The following is a 20,986-nucleotide window of genomic DNA, read 5'->3' as shown; positions in this document are numbered from 1 at the left end:
TAGTTTATGTAGAAAACTTGTGTAACCAGTTACATAACTCAAATATCAGGGGGCCATCTTACCTAAGATTTTATGTTTTTAAATACTTTTACTGTTACACAAGTGTCCCTTATTGCCGGCAATAAACGAAAAAAAAAACTGACTTGTTGATGTTTCATAAGGCTCATTACTACGCAAGTACAAAGTCTCATTGATAAGATCAATCCAGCGAAGTTCATGTATATAAAGGAAGTGCAGAGTGGCCACCAACCACCTGAAGATTCTGAGCCTTTCTAAAGTCATATCTATACCATAAACCAACCTGGACACGATGAGGGCACATAACATCATCCTGGTTTCCCTTATCTGCCTCTCGGTCGTCTCATATATTTGCACTGTCATATTTAATGCAATGTCTGCAGTGGCACTAAAGGGTGAGTACAATATATGTGTATTCATTTTTATTAGATATACCAGTGATATTTCTCTGCTATAGAGGCATAAAACGTTCACCTTTTAGATATTTAAACTAAATAGATAGCTTTATTAATAGAATAAGTAATCTGAGAAACCAGGAAATAAACTGACACAAAATATCATTATGTGACAACTTCCGTGAGTTAAAACAAAAGTGTAAATAGTAAGGGTATACAAGCCCCTATAGCAGGCACGTATATAAAGATTTGTAGGCACATGACACACCTAAATGACCCAAAACACCATCTGTCACTATTTTACTGGTAAAGATCTAGATTTGGAGGATCCTTATAATGTCCCTGGAAATGTCCATGATTTAAAAAACAAAAAACAAAAACATAAGCACCCATTCAGACTGGCGCGACACGACTTGCTGGGGCGACCTGTGAAGTCGCGGTGCACAGCGTGCACCGCAACCTCGGCACGACTTGCAGGGACTTCATATAATTGAAGTCAATGCAAGTCGCCTCCAGGTCGCCCCAAAGTAGTACAGGAACCTTTTTCTAAGTCGGAGCGACTTGTTACGCTCCAATTAGAACGGGTCCTGTACTATTCAATGGCGAGCGACCGACCGCGACTTTTTAGGCGACCAAGTCGCCTGACAAGTCACGGTAGTGTGAATGGACCCTAAATTAAAACTAAAGGCAAAACTTTTCTTTAAAATTTAAATAGAGAGGCAGTGGCATGGACCCCTGTTAGGTTTTTATTGTTGTCGGTATTCCTGTTAAGAGACATTCACTTTATGTGAATATACTGGCAAGGAAAGTTGTGGTAAATACAAAACTGTCACCAGATCAGAAACAGACAGGAATTCTTCCAATGGGTACACTTGTTCTCATAAAGACTTCCTAAGAAGGGATTTCCCTCATATTAGAAAGATATCCTTGTTGAGTTTACAGGACAGGAAGTGAAGGCAAGTCTCTCTCTAAAGAGGTTTAAATTAGATACCAAATTGTTACAAAGCAAGCTTTGATCATTAAATTATTTAAAGTACTTAAACTGTTGATAATATAAATGTATATCGAAATCCAAAACCTTTCTGAGTGGGGAAGGGTTAAAACAAGTTTTTTTTTTTGGTGTCTGTGTCCCACTGGGAAGATATATATTCAGTATTTGTCTCATAAACACAGCCAGAATTGAGAGAAAATCTCTCCAAAATTAAGGGGAAACCCTCTCTTTGACGGTTGTCACTGCAACAAATATACAGTACATAATAGGAAATGTAATAACTGAAAATTTTGACTTTTCTATCATTCCCTATTCCAATGACGTTGGCCACCAAGACAGATTGGTCTTGGTTTTGAATTGAAGACCAGTGTTGGGGTAGTTACTCAAAAAATGTAACTAGTTACTAGTTACTTCTGTAAATTGTAATGAGATTACTTTACTAGTTACTGCATTTGAAAAGTAACTTCACTACTTATTACTTTACTTTCCTCTTTCTTAATTGACCGTGTAGAAGAAGATACATGACACTCTTTCTGCATAGAGTTTATTGTATAAACACAGGCTTTGGGAAACATGAGAACAAAACCTGAAAAAACAGAATAAAACATAAAGTGCAACAAAAAGTCATAAACTTCATCCCTCTCTATTCTTCCAAATAACGATTGTATCGCACGGCTTGGGTAACGCAGGAAAGCGCGTTCCTATAGTCTAGTAAAGTAGTGTAGTTACCTCCTATAGCCTAGTAAAGTAGTGTAGTTACCAATATTAGTATTGTAACTAGTTACTTTACTTAGTTACCAAAAAAAGTAATGTAGTTACTGTAATTAGTTACTTTGTAACTAGTTACCCCCAACACTGTTGAAGACACAGGTAGTAATAATAACCTGGCGTGTTTTTAAGCTCTATCAAAAATGAAGAAGACGTAAGGTAAAAGTTCAGTCAAATACTAACTATACCTAATCCTGCCCCACCCCAATTCTAAGCCTCTTCTAACTACTCTGTAAAGTAAAGATGGCTATACTTACCTTTGCTGAGGGTGCTCTGGTACTGTCACATGGTTTCTCCAGTGGCCAGCTTCAAGGAAGAGGAGAGATTGCCAACAATGGCTGCTTACTATGGGGCATCCATTGTTGGCTGTGCCTTCTGTACACTGAAGCCGGTGCTGGCAGCCAATCATGTGAACGGACTGCAGTGCCCTCCAGTAAAGTTAGAATAGGCTTAGAATGTGGATGGGAGCAGGTTTAGGTACAGTTAGGCCTTGGCTGTGTTTCCACTTTAAAACCTCTATCTTTTTTGTACCAAACAGGGAATATTCTTTTCATGTGCCATCCCAATTACCAGCAGTCATCAGAACACCAAAGGAAAGGACTGTCCCAATCAGTGGTGGCTGGTGCATTGGGAGCGCAGGTGCGCCCCCCCCCCCCGCAGGTGCGCCCCCCCCCCCCCATTGCATGGATTCCGATGGGGTTTTTTTTTTTTTGAAGCACGTAATTAGAGCCAGAGGCCTGATTCTCCTCCAGGCCAATCAGGAAGTGGGTCCTGAGACCCATTTCCCAATTGTCCAAAAGGAAAAGCCATGCTATTGGCCAAGGAGGGGAAGAGGAGGAGGGAGGAAACTGAGGGGGAAGCCGCCACTGCCTGCCCAGGGTGAGTAAGCCGGCGACCGGGGGGGGACAGTGCGGGCTGGAGCTGGTGGGGGACAGTGCAGGCTGGAGCTGGTGTGGTCAGGGGGCTATGGTGTGGTCAGTCTGATGCCCCCCCGTCCCATGGAGCACCAGCCGCCACTGGTCCCAATAGTGACACACACAGAAATAAACCTCTTCTTTCCTGTGCTAAAAAAGAGTTTTTATTGCTTCTTTGTGTCCCTATTGGAGATACTTGCCCTCCTTTCCTTTCTCAGTGACCTCATGTCACTAGAATAGAAGTTAGGGAACTCTACTCCATAAGGATGCTGAAAGCAAAAAGAAAAAACTGATATTAATACTATTCTCCATTCTATGCCGAACAAAAATATGCAGAACAAAAATATGTTGTAAGCTAACAGGAAATATTGATAATCTATGTTTAGGAGCGCCAGAAAAAAACCTAATAACGTAATGCTTTTTCCGTGCCATTTTAATATTGGTTCTCAATATGCAAAAACCCACAAATGCAAAAAAATGCTAAAATTACAGAAAACATATTTTTGACAGTATCTGAGAATCATTTTACAAATCAAGCATATGTAATTAAGAAGAGTGTTAGAAAGCAGAACGAACCCCCAAAAATCTGACTTTATTGGCAACTTACACCACAACAAACTTTAAAAAATCTACATTTTATTATATATAGAAAACATTAAAGAACTTTTCCACATGAATAGACACAATTAAAAACATATATTCATGTCTGAACAGAGTTCAGACCAACATGGCCAGTTGCTGCAAATTTTTATTACATAGTGATGGATAAGTGAGCCCCTGTGCGTCAACGCGTTTCACAGATTTGTTTCCTCGGGACACACAGAAGGATAACACAGGATAAAACAGGCCTCACTTTCTTGTCTGTACGTGAGCATGCATACATACAGAGTCTCCCCTGGGTGGGCACCGGGGCAAAGGGACAGATCAAGAAGTCTGACCCCCACCTAGTTTAGCATACTCAAAATGTTGATCATGAGAAGGTGTATGTTTAAAAGACTCCCATAGACTCAGGTGGCCAAAAGCAGAAAAAGATTGGTAGCTGCGCAAGGTAAGGTATACGTATACGTTATTTATTTAGACAGCAAATGATCAATGGGACCACTGCTGAACCCAATGAGGAGGCATTGATAGTACATCCCTGAGTGCAGGACTAAGTATAAAGAGAGAAGGGTAAAGCTGTTTTGCAGACCAACAAGGCCAATGTGCAGCCCGGAGGTTGTACCAGAGGGGGACCCTGTGTTAAGAAGAGCGTTAAGCCCCGTACACACGCAACGATTATCGGCCGACCGATCGTCCGACTTTTGTCCAGAGTGTTTTTTTGTTGGTTTCAATGTGCCTAGACTGCACGCGAATTTTCTCGCCCAACAAAAATCTACTTCAGAAGTGATGTCATGTGTTGGTTTGATTTCTTTGTGTTCTTTCTTCTCTGAGCATGCCCAGACTTGCTCATCAGATTTTTCCCTGTCAAAATCTGTACTGACTGCAGGAAAATCAGTCGTGTTTTGACGGCCAACAAAAATTTTATAGTCTGCACACCAGATTTTTTTCGGCCGAAAAGTCGGAGTCGATTGTCGGAAGCATCATACTAACAAGCCGAAAATCGGCAGATTGGACGTTGGCCGAAAATTCCCTGCCAATTTTCGATGCGTGTGTACGGGGCTTTAGAAATGTCTGCTTACATCACAAGCTTCTCAGACAGGTACAACAGAACCTGTGTATGCATAACCCCAAGTAGAAGCAGCTAGAACTTCCCCAACAAAGATGGATCATGAAAGAGTGGCTCACATAGTGCATGAGACCCTTTGTTAATAAACTGTGTAACATCATTTTTTTTAATTTATGGGCATATGCAGCCATCATGTGACTTTTCTGACAAAGGACGTAATTTGTACATTTTTTTTGTTTTTTTATCAGTGACTATTATGTGTAATTCATATTTCAGGCTTATTCAAAACAACGGCTAGCAACATTTCTGCCAAATATCCTTTGGATGTCACTCCTGCAGGCTGGACATTTTCTATCTGGTCTGTGATTTATATTTGGAATGGACTATGGATTGTATATGTCTTCTCCACACTGTTCAGAAGGTAAATAGTAAACTGCAGCATTGGAAATAAAATACATTATTTAATAAAATATGAATTAAATAAAAATAAATATGAAAAAATATAACTAGATGGTGGCAGCAGCATGCGAATAGAAATTTCTTGTAGCATCCTTTGTGTATATATATATATATATATATATATATATATATATGGAGCCAGCCTTTACTTGTCATACTAAAGAGAAGAAGAAATTACCTGTTTAAAAAAGAAAATAAATGATGGAGGTGAAGATAAAACATGCAGAAGAAATAAGGAGTAGTTGTAGAACCTCTAGTCAGCTTAGTAAAAATATCAGTAGAAGGAAAAGCTGTTATGTGGATACTGGGAGTAAAATGAAACGGGAATTTATATAGGTTAGAGCGGTATTAAACACCAAAACAACACTGTATTATATTCCCCCCTACCAATTCTTAGCTATGGTGGCTGCTTTCCTTTTTTAGACATGTTTCGGGTTTTTTTTCATCTGTTGATCAGGCCAGTGAGTCTGTTATTGTTCAACTTCATGTTGCATTATGTTAAGCGGTATTAAACCCAAAAACAAAAAATGCATTTTATTTCAGCTTACCAATTCTTTAGATGTGCTTGTTGCAAACATTACCTTTTTTCAAGCTTGTTTTCCTTCATTTTCAACTGGATATCCAACCAGTAAGTCTGTAATTTTTTAATTTCCTTGAAGAGACCAAGCTGTCAAGCAAAGGGGGCAGTTAGATGGTTTAGGCGAACCATTTAATACTGACAGAGGGGCTTACAATGACCAGCTTTTACACTTTTATGTAAAACCTTTATCCCAAATGGCAGAAATAGTAAGTGAACTGCAATGGACTTTTTAGGGACCAAAATACACAAATTGTCTAAAAGAATTAGTTTTTATTACAATTAGATTAAAATACATAGTGCAAGTTAAAATTCTTGCGATATATTACTACTCAAGAAACCACATGGACATCACCATAACCACCAATATGGCCACAATATAACCATGTATATAAGACAAACCCAGAAAAATTCCCAGTTCAACTCACCAACCAGTCTGCTTACCAAACTTAACCTGTCTAACAGTATAAGTTAAAAACAGGGGTTTTGTTAGCACACATTTGCAAACGCATGCGTAAGCTGCAGGGCCGCTTCGCGGCACCCTGTATTACCTGAAGTCATAACTCCTGTAAATCCATGAGAGTCTCCACAGTGGAAGCACATGCATTGTAATGGATAGATAGGGGGCAGGTGGGCCTGGAGGTAGGCCAACCCTCCTTAAAGGCACAAGGGGCACAATGGATGCCCAGCACATAGCAGAATGGCAGCAAAGGTGTCCAGTGTGTCCTTTCACCAGTATACATCAATAACAAACAAAATGGCCCCTGCCCCCACTTATAACTGGCCTTCAACGCAAGGACCACATGGAAGGTGGTTTTTGTCTTGCATGCATTGCCCTTCCATGTGCTCCTTGCTGTGAAGGCCAGTTAGATGGGTGGCAGGGGCCATTTTGTTTGTTATGAACATATAAATAAGCCAATGAAATACAGCCATCAATGTCTAAGCGGCCCTGGTGTAGGTTAGTGTGTGGGGAAGCGCATATGTGCTTCTTCAGGAGCTTGAAGTAGGTATTACGGTAAAGAAACAGGAAAGAAAATATGGGGCTTTCAAGGCCAGTTGGGAGGTGGAGGATCATGAATCACACCAATTTATATAAAATGCACATTTATTGAATACATATTAAAAACATATACATCAGGGACATAAAAAGGCCCCAAACAGAAACACTACTTAGAACAGATTTTGAACGGGTCTCAGATGAAACACGGTCCAGGGGTCCCAGCAAGCCAACATGTTTCGCATAAGGCTTCGTCAGGGCCAGAGAGACCAGACAAGACCGGTATTTCCCACTGTATGTAGAGCCAGAATTGGCAGGGTGAACAAACAGGATCAGTAGGTCAAATCTGGTGATTCGGGTATAGCCTCCATTGTAGAAGTTTCATATTTTAGCACTCCTCAGAGATATAGATACATCCTCAGGATAACTGACATTTGGACTATGTTGTAATCCTATTTGCACCAATCAGGGTAAATGATCACTTACTCCGCTTTCAGCGTTTTTTAGTGGCCTTCTATCATAATATTTCACTCAAGTGTTTTATATACATCTGATGGTGACATGGACAAGGTCACAACTCCCACTCAGTCTGATCCAAGGAGGGGAATGAGGCAGGGGACTTTAATGTGCTGTCCACATAATTCAGGAAAAGGGTAACTGGCTCCTGCATTGTCAGGCAGGGTAAGCCTTCTAGTGTGGTCCCGCTGGCATTCTTATCTTTAAACTATTTATTTCACTAACACCTGCAGCAGCTGTCAGCACAGTATAAACTGTGTGTGGCCTCATCTACAAACAGTGTACAGCACTGTGTTCCTGCACTGGAACTTCCCCTCCCACTCCTGGAACAAAATCGAGTTTGGCTGCTCAGAAATTCACAGGGAGCTTTGTATTCTATGAATGAATACAAAGTTTCCTCTGAATGGCTGAGGCAAAGATCGTGATGTTAACTGCACGCCTTTTTGCCTCAGCTATCAGAGGAAGCTTTGTATTCATTTTTAGAATACAAAGCTCTCTGTCAACGGCTGAGCAGTGCTCAGCCTGTCTTGATTTTGTTCCGGGAGCAGGACAGGAAGTTCTCCTCCCACTGCCGGAACACATCGCTGTATACTGTATGTAGATGAGGCCACACAAAGTTTATACTGCGCTGACAACCGCTGCAGGCATTTGTCAAATAAATAGTTCATTCAGACCAGCTTGGTCCAAACAAACTATTTAAACTTCATAAAAACCTAGAAATCCGCTTTAGTTCATTAGTCAAGTCCATCTAAGTTTGCTAGTGTATCTAACTCTATCCTTTCCCCAGATTGGCAATGATACTGTCGCAGTAAATCTGCGTGGGGCGGTCAGCAAGTGGTTAAACAGTCAGATTAATGTACTCTGACTACTGGTTGCAATAAGTTAGTACAAGCATGTAGGCACTTTGCACTGCCTTAAGCTGGCTATACATGGATCAAAATTCGGTGCGTTCAGCAGGGACTGGACGAATTGTGATCCATGTATGGGCACTGTGGTTGTACAGAAGCTGGTCTACCGATTGACTTCTGTCCAACCGCCCTGTCAGTTTTACCCCACTCCATTATCACCCGAGGCTATAGACTGCAGTACTGATCAGTGTATTCTGATGGCAGAGAAGTCTCCCCACTGTGATACAATAGCTCAGTGGGCAGGATTCGCAATCCACATCAAGTGTGTGGATGGTGGCATTGTGTAATTTTTTTCAACCCTCTAGTTAACCACTTCCCGACCACCCACCGCCTATTTACTGCAGCAGGGTGGCTCTCCTGTGCAAACCGACGTAGATCTACGTCGGTTGCGGGCACGAAGCTAGGATGCACGTGCCTCCAGCGGCGCGCTCCTGCCCCGACTCAGCAGCGGGGAAGCCGATGCGTGTGTCAGGCGGCTCTGATTTCCGCCTGACACCCGTGATCGCTCCCCACAGAGAAACACAGCCGACCGTCCTTCTCCCTGAAATGATCACAGAGCTCATGTGATCCTTCTATATAGGATCACATGTCTCTATGGTCATCTCAGAAGCCATGCCCCCCCACAGAAAAAAAAAACAATAAAAATGACATAAATCTTTATAGTAGACACTAAAAAAGATATGTAGCAGAAAACAAATTGGCCTAAATTGTTAAAATTTTTGATTTTTAAGTTTTTTTGAGAATGTCATATAGCAGAATGTGAAAAATAAAGTTTTTTTTCCAAAATTGTCGCTCTTTTTTTGTTTATAGCGCAAAAAATAAGGCCTGGTCATTAAGGGGGCAAATCCTTCCGGTCTTAAAGTGGTTAAACAAAAAAAAAACTGACTAATGTATGGGCTGCCTTAAGCTTCGTACACACAATAAGAATATCGGATGAATGATTGTTCGTTTTTTTGCATGCTAGTCTCATATTGAAAACCAATAGATTACTAAAGTTACAAACAATTTTGTATGACGGAATACAACATCGGAAGTGATGTAATGTGTTGTGTTGTATTGTAATGTATTCTTTCATTTCCGAGCATGCGTGGTCTTGATCACACAATTTTTTTCATAAAATGATCATACTAATTACACAGAGATCGTTTGTTCTGTTATCGGGTGAGAAACATTTTCCTGCTTGTCCCTACTGGTATTTTCGCATTAACTGTGATCGGCTCTCGAAAGCTGTGTACTAATGATCAGATTAACGGACAATCGCTCCGAATGCAATTTTCTCAATGTGTGTACTGGGCATTAATTAATCATTCTGACACGCTGTTTTCACCAAAGGGATCATCTGCTAATGCATTTTTTCATCATATGCTTACCACTTGCCGTGGTTGTACAAGGTTTTCTTTATGTTTTAGGGAATTTCTGAAGTGTGCACTTGGTCTTAAAGTCTGACTCCACCCAAGCTTGTTTTAGTTTTGGATAGAGCCGTGAAGATTTCACATTTCTCTTTCTTTGTGTCCCTCTTTGTGAGATTTCCTGTCACTTCCTGTCCTGAGAGTACATATGGGGAAATCTTTGATGGTAATACAAACCTGATACAAGCTCTAACTTACAGGAAGTGTTGGATGGAGTTAGGCTTTAATATTAGGAGACAACTAAAATTATTATTTATGACCAGCTTGGTCTGTGCAAGTTTCTTATAACACTCCTATAGATCAGGGGTCCTCAAACTACAGCCCTCCAGCTGTTGCCGAACTACACATCCCATGAGGCATTGTAAAACTCTGACATTCACAGACATGACTAGGCATGATGGGAATTGTAGTTCTTGAACAACTGGAGAGCTATAGTTATACCTATATATATATATATATATATATATATATATATATATATATATATATATATATATATATATATATATATATATATATATATAGTTATACCCATGCTATAGATGATTAAAAATCTGTGCAATTGTATAAACATAATCTTTTTCATTTCATTAGGAATAAAATGGGTCGTATTTATGACAAACCAACCATTCATCCTCCTGAATTTTTTGCCTTATGGATACTTAACAACCTCATAAATATTGGCTGGCTCTTTCTGTGGGATAGAGAGTAAGTTATTTTCTTGGAACGTATAAAGTGTTACATCAATAATAATGCATTGATATGTGACACAGTATTGTATATTAAAGGAAATCTATGGTCACAGCATACACTCTAATTTTATAACATCAGCACTGTAAAAATAGAAACAATACAGTCATTTTGACAATCCAATATCAGCTTACTTGAAAAATCTCCTTTTATGTTGTGAGTTCAGTGTGTCTGCTGGTCATCTCTTTCTACAACTTTATGGATTCCCTGCATGTTTTGCCATTTCTACTGTGCTGTTTCATTTCAATGTCTAAGGACTACCTATCCCATGGTACCTTGCTACCTGCAAGCAGTGATACCTGTACTGATTCCACCTCCTGAAGCTCCTCCTCCTTTCCTCTCGTCTGTAATTCAGAAGGCAGGCTCTGTAAAATGTGTGACACAGAATTTAAGAATGTACATTTTTTGGAAATCTTTACAAACAAAGTTTACAAACTTCATGCTCATTTACTTTAAGCCCCCGTTCACACTAAGGCGACCTGTGAGGCGACCTGGTCACCTCACAGGTCGCCGTAGGTCGCCTCCCATAGGGAAGCTGCGGACCCGTTCTAATAGGAGCGACACAAGTCGCTCCGACTTAGAAAAAGGGTCCGGAGCTTCTTTGGGGCGACCAGGAGGCGACCGCCATAGACTTCAATGTTATAAAGTCCATGGCGGCCGCTCCGAGGTGGCGGCGCGCTGCTCGCACCGCGACCTCGGAGGTCGCGGTGCGAAGTAGCGTCGCCCCTATGTGAACGGGGGCTAAAAGAAGTCGTCTAGAAATAATTCAAATACAATGCGGAAATTAATATAAGATTTTACATTTTGACCATAGATACACTTTAAGAAATATTCTATTTTCAGGTAAATAAAAAAAACATGAAAAATTATGATTGATACTATGATATGCATTGACTGTAATGTCTCTGGGGATTTTTTTTTAAATAACAAAAATGTTATACTTACCTGCTCTGTGCAATTTGTTTATATTTTGACCATAGGTACACTTTAAGAAATATTCTATTTTCAGGTAAATTTATTAATGATGAAATATTTTGATTGATACTATGATATACATTTAAAGTGATTGTAAAGTCTCTTCTTTTTTTTTTGTTAAAATAATAAACATGTTATACTTACCTGCTCTGCGTAATGGTTTGCACGAAGCAGCCCTGATTTTCCTTTTTTCAGGTCCCCCACCCGTGCTCCTGGCTCCTCCCCCTCCAAGCCACTTGCTATAGGGACACTTGTGTGTGCTTGCTCCACAGCCCCGCTCTGTGTGCTGTGCTCAGCCTTACCCCCTGCTCCCTCATTACTGGCTGAGATTGACTGCAGCTGGAACCAATGGCCAATATCTTAAATTGACATTAAGCCCCGCTCACATCGGGCTGATTTGACATGCGATTTGACATGTCAAATCACATGTCAAATCGAAGCCTATTGCCCGTAACGGCATCGTCCGAATCAATGCGACGCCGCAACGATTCCCAAAAGTAGTTTCTGCACTACTTTTCGCGACTTCAGGGGCGATTTCAATAGGCATCTGTGCAGGAACCCGCATAGATGTCTGTCAAATTGCCCCTGAACTCACACTGACATGTGGATTTGAAATCGTGCGAGTTCAGCTGATTTTAAATCCGCCCTCAGGTTCATTTTTTTTTTTTAGTTCAATATATGTTTATTCATTTTTTTCCCAAAGGATTACAACAGAAGCGAAAAAAAAAAACCAGAGAGAAACAAAAACAAGTACAATCCATCCAGAATCATAACATAGCTAAAAGTAATTGCAGTTCTTCATTAAAGTGATTGTAAAGTCTGTTTTTTTAAAAAAACATAAAAAATAACAAACACATTATGCTTACCTCTTCTGTGTAGTTGCTTTTGCACAGAGAAGCCTGGATCCTCCTATTCTCGGGTCCCTCATTCCTCCTCCTGGCCCCTCCCTCCTATCGAGTACCCCCACAGCAAGCAGCTTTCTATGGGGTCACCCGAGCCAAGCTGCAGCTCTGTGTGCCATTCAGACACGGAGCTGTCGTTCAGCCCCGCTCCTCTCTCTCCTGATTGGCTCACTGACTTTGATTGACAGCCGCAGGAGCCAATGGCGCTGCGTCTGTATCTCAGCCAATCAGGAGGGAGAATCCCAGGATGGCCGAGGGACTTGTGGACATTGCTGGACAGAGAGGGGGCACAGGTAAGTATTAGGTGGTGCTGGGGAGGCTGCTACACACATAGAATGCATTAAGATAAAAAAAACTTCTGACTTTACAACTCCTTTAAAGAGGAAGTAAAGTCACAAAAAAAACGAGAAAAAAAAAGCCCTGTAAAGAGAAAGGCATAATGAGCTAGTATGCATCGCATACTAGCTCATTAGAAGTACTTACCCTAAAACGAAGCCCCCGCCGTGCCGCCCCCTCAGCGACAGGACGGCCGACATGTCCGGTCGTCCTGCTTCCTGGTTCGCGTCCTCCGGCCATCTGATCCTTCAGAGCACATGCACCGATGACGTCATCGGCAGTATGCACTCTAAATATCTCCTAAACGGTGCAAGTTTAGGAGATATTTATAGCACCTATAGGTAAGCCTTAATATAGGCTTACCTATAGGTAAAAGTTTGTGAAGTGGGTGTACAACCTCTTTAATGCATCTTAATTAATTCAGGTATCATACAACAAACCAAGATAAGATATATAGTGATGCACCAATCTCGAAACCATTCATTGGTCTAGATGGAAAAAAAAGAAAGAAATGGGGAAGCATGGGGTCTTACATTTTTTTCTTTTAGAATAACAATCTTGTTATACTTACCTGCTCTGTGCAGTGGTTTTGCATTGAGCAGCGCCGATCCTCCTCTTTTCAGGTCCCTCGCCAGCGCTCCTGGATCCTCCTCTTCAGCCAGTTCCCCCAATAGCAAGCTGATTGATCTGGGGGCACTGGTGCGTTCTTGCTCCCGAGCCCTGCTTCATGCGCCAATATAATTATACAGATTTGGACATAATTGACGATCCATGGTGTGCTGGCGAATATTTGCATTTGATCTGTGATGTGTCCAGTTCCAGCTGTTTTTTGCTGCAGCACCTGCTACTCCTAAAGCCTTATCCAGAAAAGTGTACGATGGGAATATGGATACTACTATGCATCCATAAGGCACACAGAGCCGTGGCTCAGTCCCGCCCCTGCTCTCTCCTTATTGGCTCACTGGCTGTGATTGACAGTAACAGGGAGAAGCTCAGCTCTCGTGCACATCGCTGGCTCGAGATGGTGCTCAGGTGAATATTAGGGGGGCTTTTACACAAAAAATGTTTTTTACCTTCATGCATAGAGCGCATGAAGTTAAAGAACCTTGAGCCTTTAAAACTACTTTCATTTACCAGATGTTATTTTTAATACATAAAAGGGCTTTGGAATATGCCAACAAAAATTTTCAGCCGGACCCTTGGTAACCACTGTTAGGTTCAACATACGCTGCTGATAAGTGCAAAAGATCTTTCAAATTTGAGAATTGTGATAGTCCGGGAAGGATAAGGCCCTATAGGTCTTCCTAGGGAACGATAATAGTCACGTCCACATTTTTAATTTTTTTGTTAACAGTTACCAATTTATCCCTTCTCTAGAAAAGATGAACAAGTATATCATAATGTCTGTCTACTGCCACTCTGATTTCATCAATCCAGGAATAATGCCTCGTACACACGCGTCGATAGTTTGCCGTGAATTTTCGGCCAACGTCCGATCGGCCGATTTTCGCCTTGTTAGTATGATGCTTTCGACAACCGACTCCGACTTTTCTGCCGAATAAAATCTGGTGTGCAGGCTATAAAATTTTTGTTGGCTGTCAACACAACGGCCGATTTTCCGTCAGTCAGTACAGATTTCGGCAGACAAAAATCAGATGAGCAAGACTGGGCATGCTCAGAGAAGAAAAAACACACGGAAAGTAAACCAGCACATGACATCACTTCTGAAGTAGATTTTTGTTCGCCGAGAAAATTTGTGTGCAGTCTAGGCACATTCCAACCAACACAACAACACTGGACAAAAGACGGCCGATCGGTCGGCCGATAATCATTGCGTGTGTACGAGGCATAAGGCTGTGACTAGTCTAGGCAATCTAATAACAAGTTTGAGGAGGCCAAGATATCTTTCTGCTTGTCCTTCTTGGTTGAGACCTACCTACCTGTGGTGGACCTAATTCATTCTCCAAGGTAGAGCATAATCTGAAATGTATTGGAATTTTAAAGCCCAGGTCAATGGTCTAATAAAGGATTCCTCTCTGTCCCCTTCTTCCTGAGATATACCCTTGTGGGTTTGCCTTAAAAATGATTTGTTCATACATTCATGACTTAATAGAAGTTTGCATGGCTGGTATAAGTTGAACATTTCCTTCTGCCCTCGTAGTGGCAGCACTATCATATGGTACCATCAGTGAATCCTCATTAGAAAGCTTCAGATATTTTCCCAGAAAATGTTCTATGTAGCTTCACACCACCCTGGTCTGTTGGCAGTAATGAAGAGTTTTTCCATCTAGCAGAGGTCACCTCCGAAGGCTTTAGTGGATAATAAATAGTGCAGAGGTTGGATTTATCGTGACATAGACATACGCTTTGTGATATTATAAACAAATGCATCAGTCACATAGATCAGAGGCAAACTACTTTAGTTAAAGAAGACCTGTACTGAGAGAAATATGGAGGCTCCAACTGCTGACCTTTCCTGCAGAAAATACTGGTTGCCTGTCATTCTAATGCAGTCACCGACACAGAACCGGTCTGCATATCAGGAGCTCTGATTTCACTCTGCATATCAGGAGCTCTGTCTTCACTTGCTACATGCTTTGCTCTAGATCAGAGATTTAGAAAGTATTGAAAGCAGCAATTATTGAACTAGCATTTTCAGAAAAGGTCACCAATGACAGTCACTGTATTTCTTTCGGGTTACCTTAAACCTTAAGTTAACCACTTTACCACCGGAGGATTTTGCTGTCTTCCGTCCAGGCCACTTTTTGCGATTCGGCGCTGTGCGACTTCAACTGACAATTGCGCGGTCGTGCGACGCCGTACCCAAACGAAATTTACGTCCTTTTTTTCCCACAAACAGAGCTTTCTTTTGGTGGTATTTGATCACCTGTGCGATTTTTACTTTTTGCGCTATAAACAAAAAAAGAGCGTTTATTTTGAAAAAATAACAATATTTTTAACATTTTTTTATATGAAATTCCCCCCAAAAAAGATGTAAAAACCAATTTTTTAAAAAATTTTTGGCCAATTTGTTTTCTGCTACCTATGTTTGGTAAAAAAAAATCACAATAAGCGTATTTTGATTGGTTTGCGCAAAAGTTATTGCGTTTACTAACAAAGGGAAAGATTTCTGTCATTTTTGGTGTTTTTTTTTTTAACGCGTAATGGCGGCAATCTGCGATTTTTTTTGTGGGACTGCGACATTGCGGCGGACAGATCGGACCCTTGACTGACATTTTTGACACTTTTGGGGTTACCAGTGACATTACTGCAGTAATCAGTGCTATATATATGCACTGTTACTGTAAAAATGACACTGGCAGGGAAGGGGTTAATTTTATTGGAGAGGGAGGGGTTAATGTATGCCTGGTGCTTACTGACGTGTAGGGGGGGGAGGTGACTGAGTGAGTCATGGACAGATCGGATGTCCAGCTATGCTGAACAGTCCGATCTGTCACTCCCTGTCACTATGGAGATCCGCCCGCTGTGTTTACACACAGCGGGCGGATCTCCACACTAGATCCCCGGCGATCGGGGCAGAGCAGCGGCGATCGCCGCTGCTCCTCCCCTGGCCCGACTCCCGCTGTGAATGAAAACAGCGGGAGCGAGCCTCCGGCGGCGCGCAAGCGCCGCCCAGAAGGGGGAGTGTCTGACGACGTTAATACTACGTCGTCAGACGATAACGAACCACTTTGCCGCAGTACTATTACCGTACTCGGTCGGCAAGTGGTTAAAGTAGTTTCAAACCTCTGAATTTAAAAATGAACAAAGCATATCCTTCTATAGTGTGTACTTGCCTCTATCCAAAGTGATTTCTATCTGCTCTCCCTCTTACTGTGATTTCACTGCATACTGTAAGCTTCTCACGGTGTGTTAGAAGCTTCAGAGGGCAGATAGAGTCCTCCTCGTTTCCTGGCTGAAAGTCATCCAGCATCATCTACCCCTTTCTTTTCCTACCTGAATGTCCCTGGCCAGTCTCTTTCACTCACTGGATTATAGTTCTTCCAATCGTGGAGGATCAGCAGTACATGACAGCAGTCTTCCTAGGAACACCCACTCCTTTAGACCGACATCCACCCAGTGCCGGGACAAGGCCCCCCCCAGGATGTATGAGCATTATGTGCCAGCAAACCCCCCCCCCCTACAAAAATACTAATATAATCTCCCTAAGCATAAATTTGCCCTCCTTCCAGTACAAATCCACCCCCCCCTGCTGAAATCCCTCCTCTCGGCACAAATCTTTGCCCCCCCCCACCCATCCTAGCACAGATCCTCTGCCACTAAAATGTCCCCTCCTAGTACACATCTTCTCCCTCCCACTTCAGATCTCCCCTCCCAGCACAAATTCCCCCTAATTCCTCCTATTAGCACAAATCTCCTCCCCCTCTCAACACAAATCCTCCTAAATCACCACTCTTGGCACCCCCTTTCACCCAAATTTCCACTCCTAGAACAATACATACCTCCTGCCAACCCTCCATCCCAATTCTCCCTTCCAACATAAATCTCCTCCCCCTAATCTCTTTGTGGCATCCACCTAACTCACATGATATTACAGTGCCCAGGGCAGCTATCCCTCTTGCCCACCCCTTGTCCCGACCCTGCATCCACCCATTGAGGCGCTTTGATATTTTCATAACCAACACCCAGTTGCCTGCTTTTCACAGGGCTGATGGCTCTTGAGAGAGGTACTGAGGCAGGGTGCTGTGATGTTTATGGCAAGCTACATACAACACCCTGCCACCCACCACACACACACACACCACCAGCCATGATCTGCCTGAAATACATAGAGAAGCACAGAGGCCCAATGATGACATCACTGTAGGTACAGTATATCATGAAAACACAAAGGTTTTATTTAAACATTTCAGCTTCAATGGTCCCAGACCAGGGAGTAAGCAAAGAAAGGCTTGGATCTGTTCTTGATAAAAAAAACTGTTAGCAAGAAGGATGAGAGTACAATGGTTTAGGATAGAGTGTGATGCATGAATCCTATCCTTTCTATTGTCTAATAAAAATGCACTGAATGGTTGGCATTCTATTCATTCATACACTTATCAGTGCTTACCAACCAGAAACTTGCTCCAATCCCCTGCAAGGAACTTGCGCATATTGTATTACATGTTTATACTCTGTTTAGTTTCACAAGAAATATGGAGCTCTAGACACGTCCTATCTCACTAATATACAATACATTCAGATTGGATTTCTATGCAATTCAATCAGAGCAGATTACTTCAATGAACTGCACAAATAGCTCATATCACTCGCAGAGATAAAAATGAATTGTTCCATGTAGGAGTTGAATAGACCTCAGTGCATGAAAATAGCCGTATATTCTCTTGCAGCAGTTCATTTCACTAGAAGAGCAGTTGGGAAGTTCTAGCTGTCTAGGCCTTACAGGGTAAACCATAATCAATAAAAATTAAATGTTTTAGGTATTCTAAAAGACTGGAAACAATTTGATCCAAAAAGAAAAACACAATTATTTACTATGATGCAAACATGTACTGCAAATGACAATTGCTTTAAATTGAATACCCAACACAGCAGGGTAACCATCACAATAAATAGATAGCATGTGCACTGAGAACCTGGGAGGCCATCTGCAACATAGAAGGGTGGTGGTAAAAATCACAAGACCGCATAGCAAAACATTAATAGAGCCCCCATTAATGGCAGGTAATGCATTTCTATTTACATCCCTTTAACACCGGTGGTCAGCCTAATATTGCCCCTGTAAAAAAATATTAACTTGCCTTAAAGCAGAACTCCAGCACTTATATAAAAATCTGCTGACTTATAAGGTGTTAAATCTAACAAAAGTGGGGTACACACTAAAAGAAAATCAGGCGAGCGACTGTCCGCTTTTCCTCGTTGTTTTACAGCAAATCGGAACCATTGAAAGAATTTTCTCACAAAAATTTGTATGAAAATTCTCGTACGACAAAGGCTTTTTTGTTGTTTATTGTTTCTGATCATGCGCAGTTTTTCTTTTCTGATTTTTCTTGTACATAAAATTGTACGAAAATGGTACACATTAAACAAAAATTGTTCGTTTTTTTCCCGTATGAGAAAAATTTTGGAGTTTGTCCCTTCGAGAATTTTCGTACGAAAATTCTGAATCGTCTGCAGAAAGTTGTGTATACACTATACAAAAATCGTACAAAAATTCTTTGGACGAAAATGTTCGCCCGATTAGTGTGTACAAGCCTAAAGTGTATACCACCTCGTGAACTTTTCTTTTTTTATTTACTATTTTTTTTTTTTATAATGAGCACCGGGAGTACAGTTATTGCTATACTTCTGGCACTCCAACACTTACGGTATTTGATACAGCAGCTGCAGAGTCATTTGCATCAACATTACCCTCCCCCTTCTCTCTTCTTGTGTTATGTGGATGCAAATAAGGTATTTTGTGACTGGACAGCGGAAAGAAGGGGTTGGCTGTAAGGCTGTTGTGTAACAAAGAGCATCTCTGCTGTCAGAGCACCGGGAGTATAGTGATTCTGTACTACTAGTACTCAGTAAAATTGTAAACAGTAAATAAAGGTGATAAGACCACAAGCATATAAACCTGCATAATTGTGTAGTGTTCTTGTATATATTTTCAGAACTGGAAAATGTATAAAAATGTATTTTTCTATAGTATGGCTTAGTAAAATAAATATATAAAATACTGCATAATAACATTTCATATTTATAATGTCCAGGTGCATAACCTTGAATTGCTTTTGTGGAAAAATATTGTGTACAGAGCTCAATAGCTCAAGTTCCAATTTATAAACAAATGTGAATGAGACAGAAGAGTGGCTTGTTACCCTCCCTCTTTGCTGTCTGCTCTCTATGGCTTCATAGGACATTCAATTAGACAAACAGATTCTGAAAGCAAGCTGCTTCTAGAATGCTGTTTTCGGAATATCCATAATGTACTGTGATACCAGTTACAAAGGTGCACCCTTTATTAAGTGTTTAATAAAGATTTTATCTAAACTGTGAACAAAGATAACATATTAGTTTAAAAAAAAAATGTAATCTTGGCCATTATAACCTTATTTTAATTACCTTTGTGAGCATAAATTGCTTGGCAGTAGTTGCAATTTCCAGAAACCTGCTGTGTGTGTGACCATCATTATAACTCCTTGGTAATTTTCTTATATATTTAACTGCAAAAGAATGATTCCACCACCTTTCCCAGGGTTGAGGGGCGTTATTTAGGGATTCAAAGACACGGGCAACACCAGAGGACAGTCATAAATACAAGCATGATTCAATCACACTCAGTTACTCCAGTCTGCTACTGGATGAGCCCATATTTGAGCCCATGTTTAAGTGAACCAAGAGAGAAGAGTAGATGAGAATTCTATTGATTCCTACTACAGCGTATGGCTAGGGCTACAATGAAGATTACATCTCTTTACTACTAAGAAACTACTCATTGGCGGTCATGTCCTAACAACACACTAATTTGAACCTAAGACGACTACTGGTGAGTAGATAAAACTCTAAGTAGCAAAGAGGAATACTGGCAGTGCAGCCCTGGTTTTCCTGTGCATGTGCAGTAGTAAATAGGACCTGCTGCCGCAGAGGTTGTAAATACTGATGTCCAGGTTACATCAGCAAGGAGGAAATAATGCCATGACCTGAGTTCTGTATGGTCTCTCATTTTTTGCTCATGTGGGAGCAGAAGTTCTAGTTTGGAGGGCACACTTTGGAAAATAGGGTTGCTCGCCAAGCATACAAATTTAGATGCTGATATTTCTTAGCCCCCGTTCACACTGGGGCGATCTGACAGGCGACCTGGTCGCCTGACAGGTCGCCGTAGGTGGCCTGGCATAGAGAAGCTGTGGACCCATTCTAATAGGAGCGACACAAGTCGCTCCGACTTAGAAAAAGGGTCCGGAGCTTCTTTGGGGCGACCTGGAGCGACCTGCATTGACTTCAATGTTATGAAGTCCGTGCCGGCCGCTCCGAGGTCGCGGTGCGAGCAGTGCGCCGTGACCTGTGAGGTCGCCCCGGGAAGTAGCGTCGCCCCAGTGTGAACGGGGCCTCAGGCTTCTTTGTGTAATAAATATCCTTATACAGCAACCATGTAACCAGTTTTTCTTCTTTCTTTTTTTTTGTTTACATGTAGGCTTCTCATATTTGGCAATATCTTTCTGGCTTTAATTCCAATCACATGCTTCTTGATGCTTCACATGTCCTACAGGAGATGTTATCGTTATAGGGACTGGATGTTACAGCACCAACGTTTTGATCTGTGGTGCATAAGAATTTTGGTAAGAGCAGAGACTTTCATAATATATAAACCCTCTACCTATTTGTGGCAGCGCAGTTCTTTGTCAAAATAAACTTTTTTGGATGTGTTAACCTGGCCACCAGACTTTGCAAACACAACTGTG

General features: G+C 41.4%; 1 protein-coding gene across 1 annotated transcript in view; it reads left to right on the top strand.

Moving 5' to 3' along the window:
• The first annotated feature begins 244 nt into the window (after positions 1-244).
• Positions 245-20,986, top strand: part of LOC309556868 (uncharacterized protein) — a 35,106-nt gene continuing 14,364 nt past the window's right edge. The window contains exons 1-4 of the mRNA XM_082259393.1: positions 245-413; positions 5,029-5,173; positions 10,213-10,326; positions 20,719-20,863. Coding sequence (XP_082115519.1) covers positions 311-413; positions 5,029-5,173; positions 10,213-10,326; positions 20,719-20,863 — 507 coding nt within the window. The 5' untranslated portion in view covers positions 245-310. The remainder of the gene's footprint in view (positions 414-5,028; positions 5,174-10,212; positions 10,327-20,718; positions 20,864-20,986) is intronic.

The sequence above is a fragment of the Pelophylax lessonae genome (genome assembly GCF_965119305.1).
Source record: "Pelophylax lessonae genome assembly, chromosome: 5".
NCBI lineage: Eukaryota > Metazoa > Chordata > Amphibia > Anura > Ranidae > Pelophylax > Pelophylax lessonae.
The sequence above is the reverse complement of the archived record's forward strand: the minus strand, read 5'-3'. Positions and strand labels throughout refer to the sequence as shown.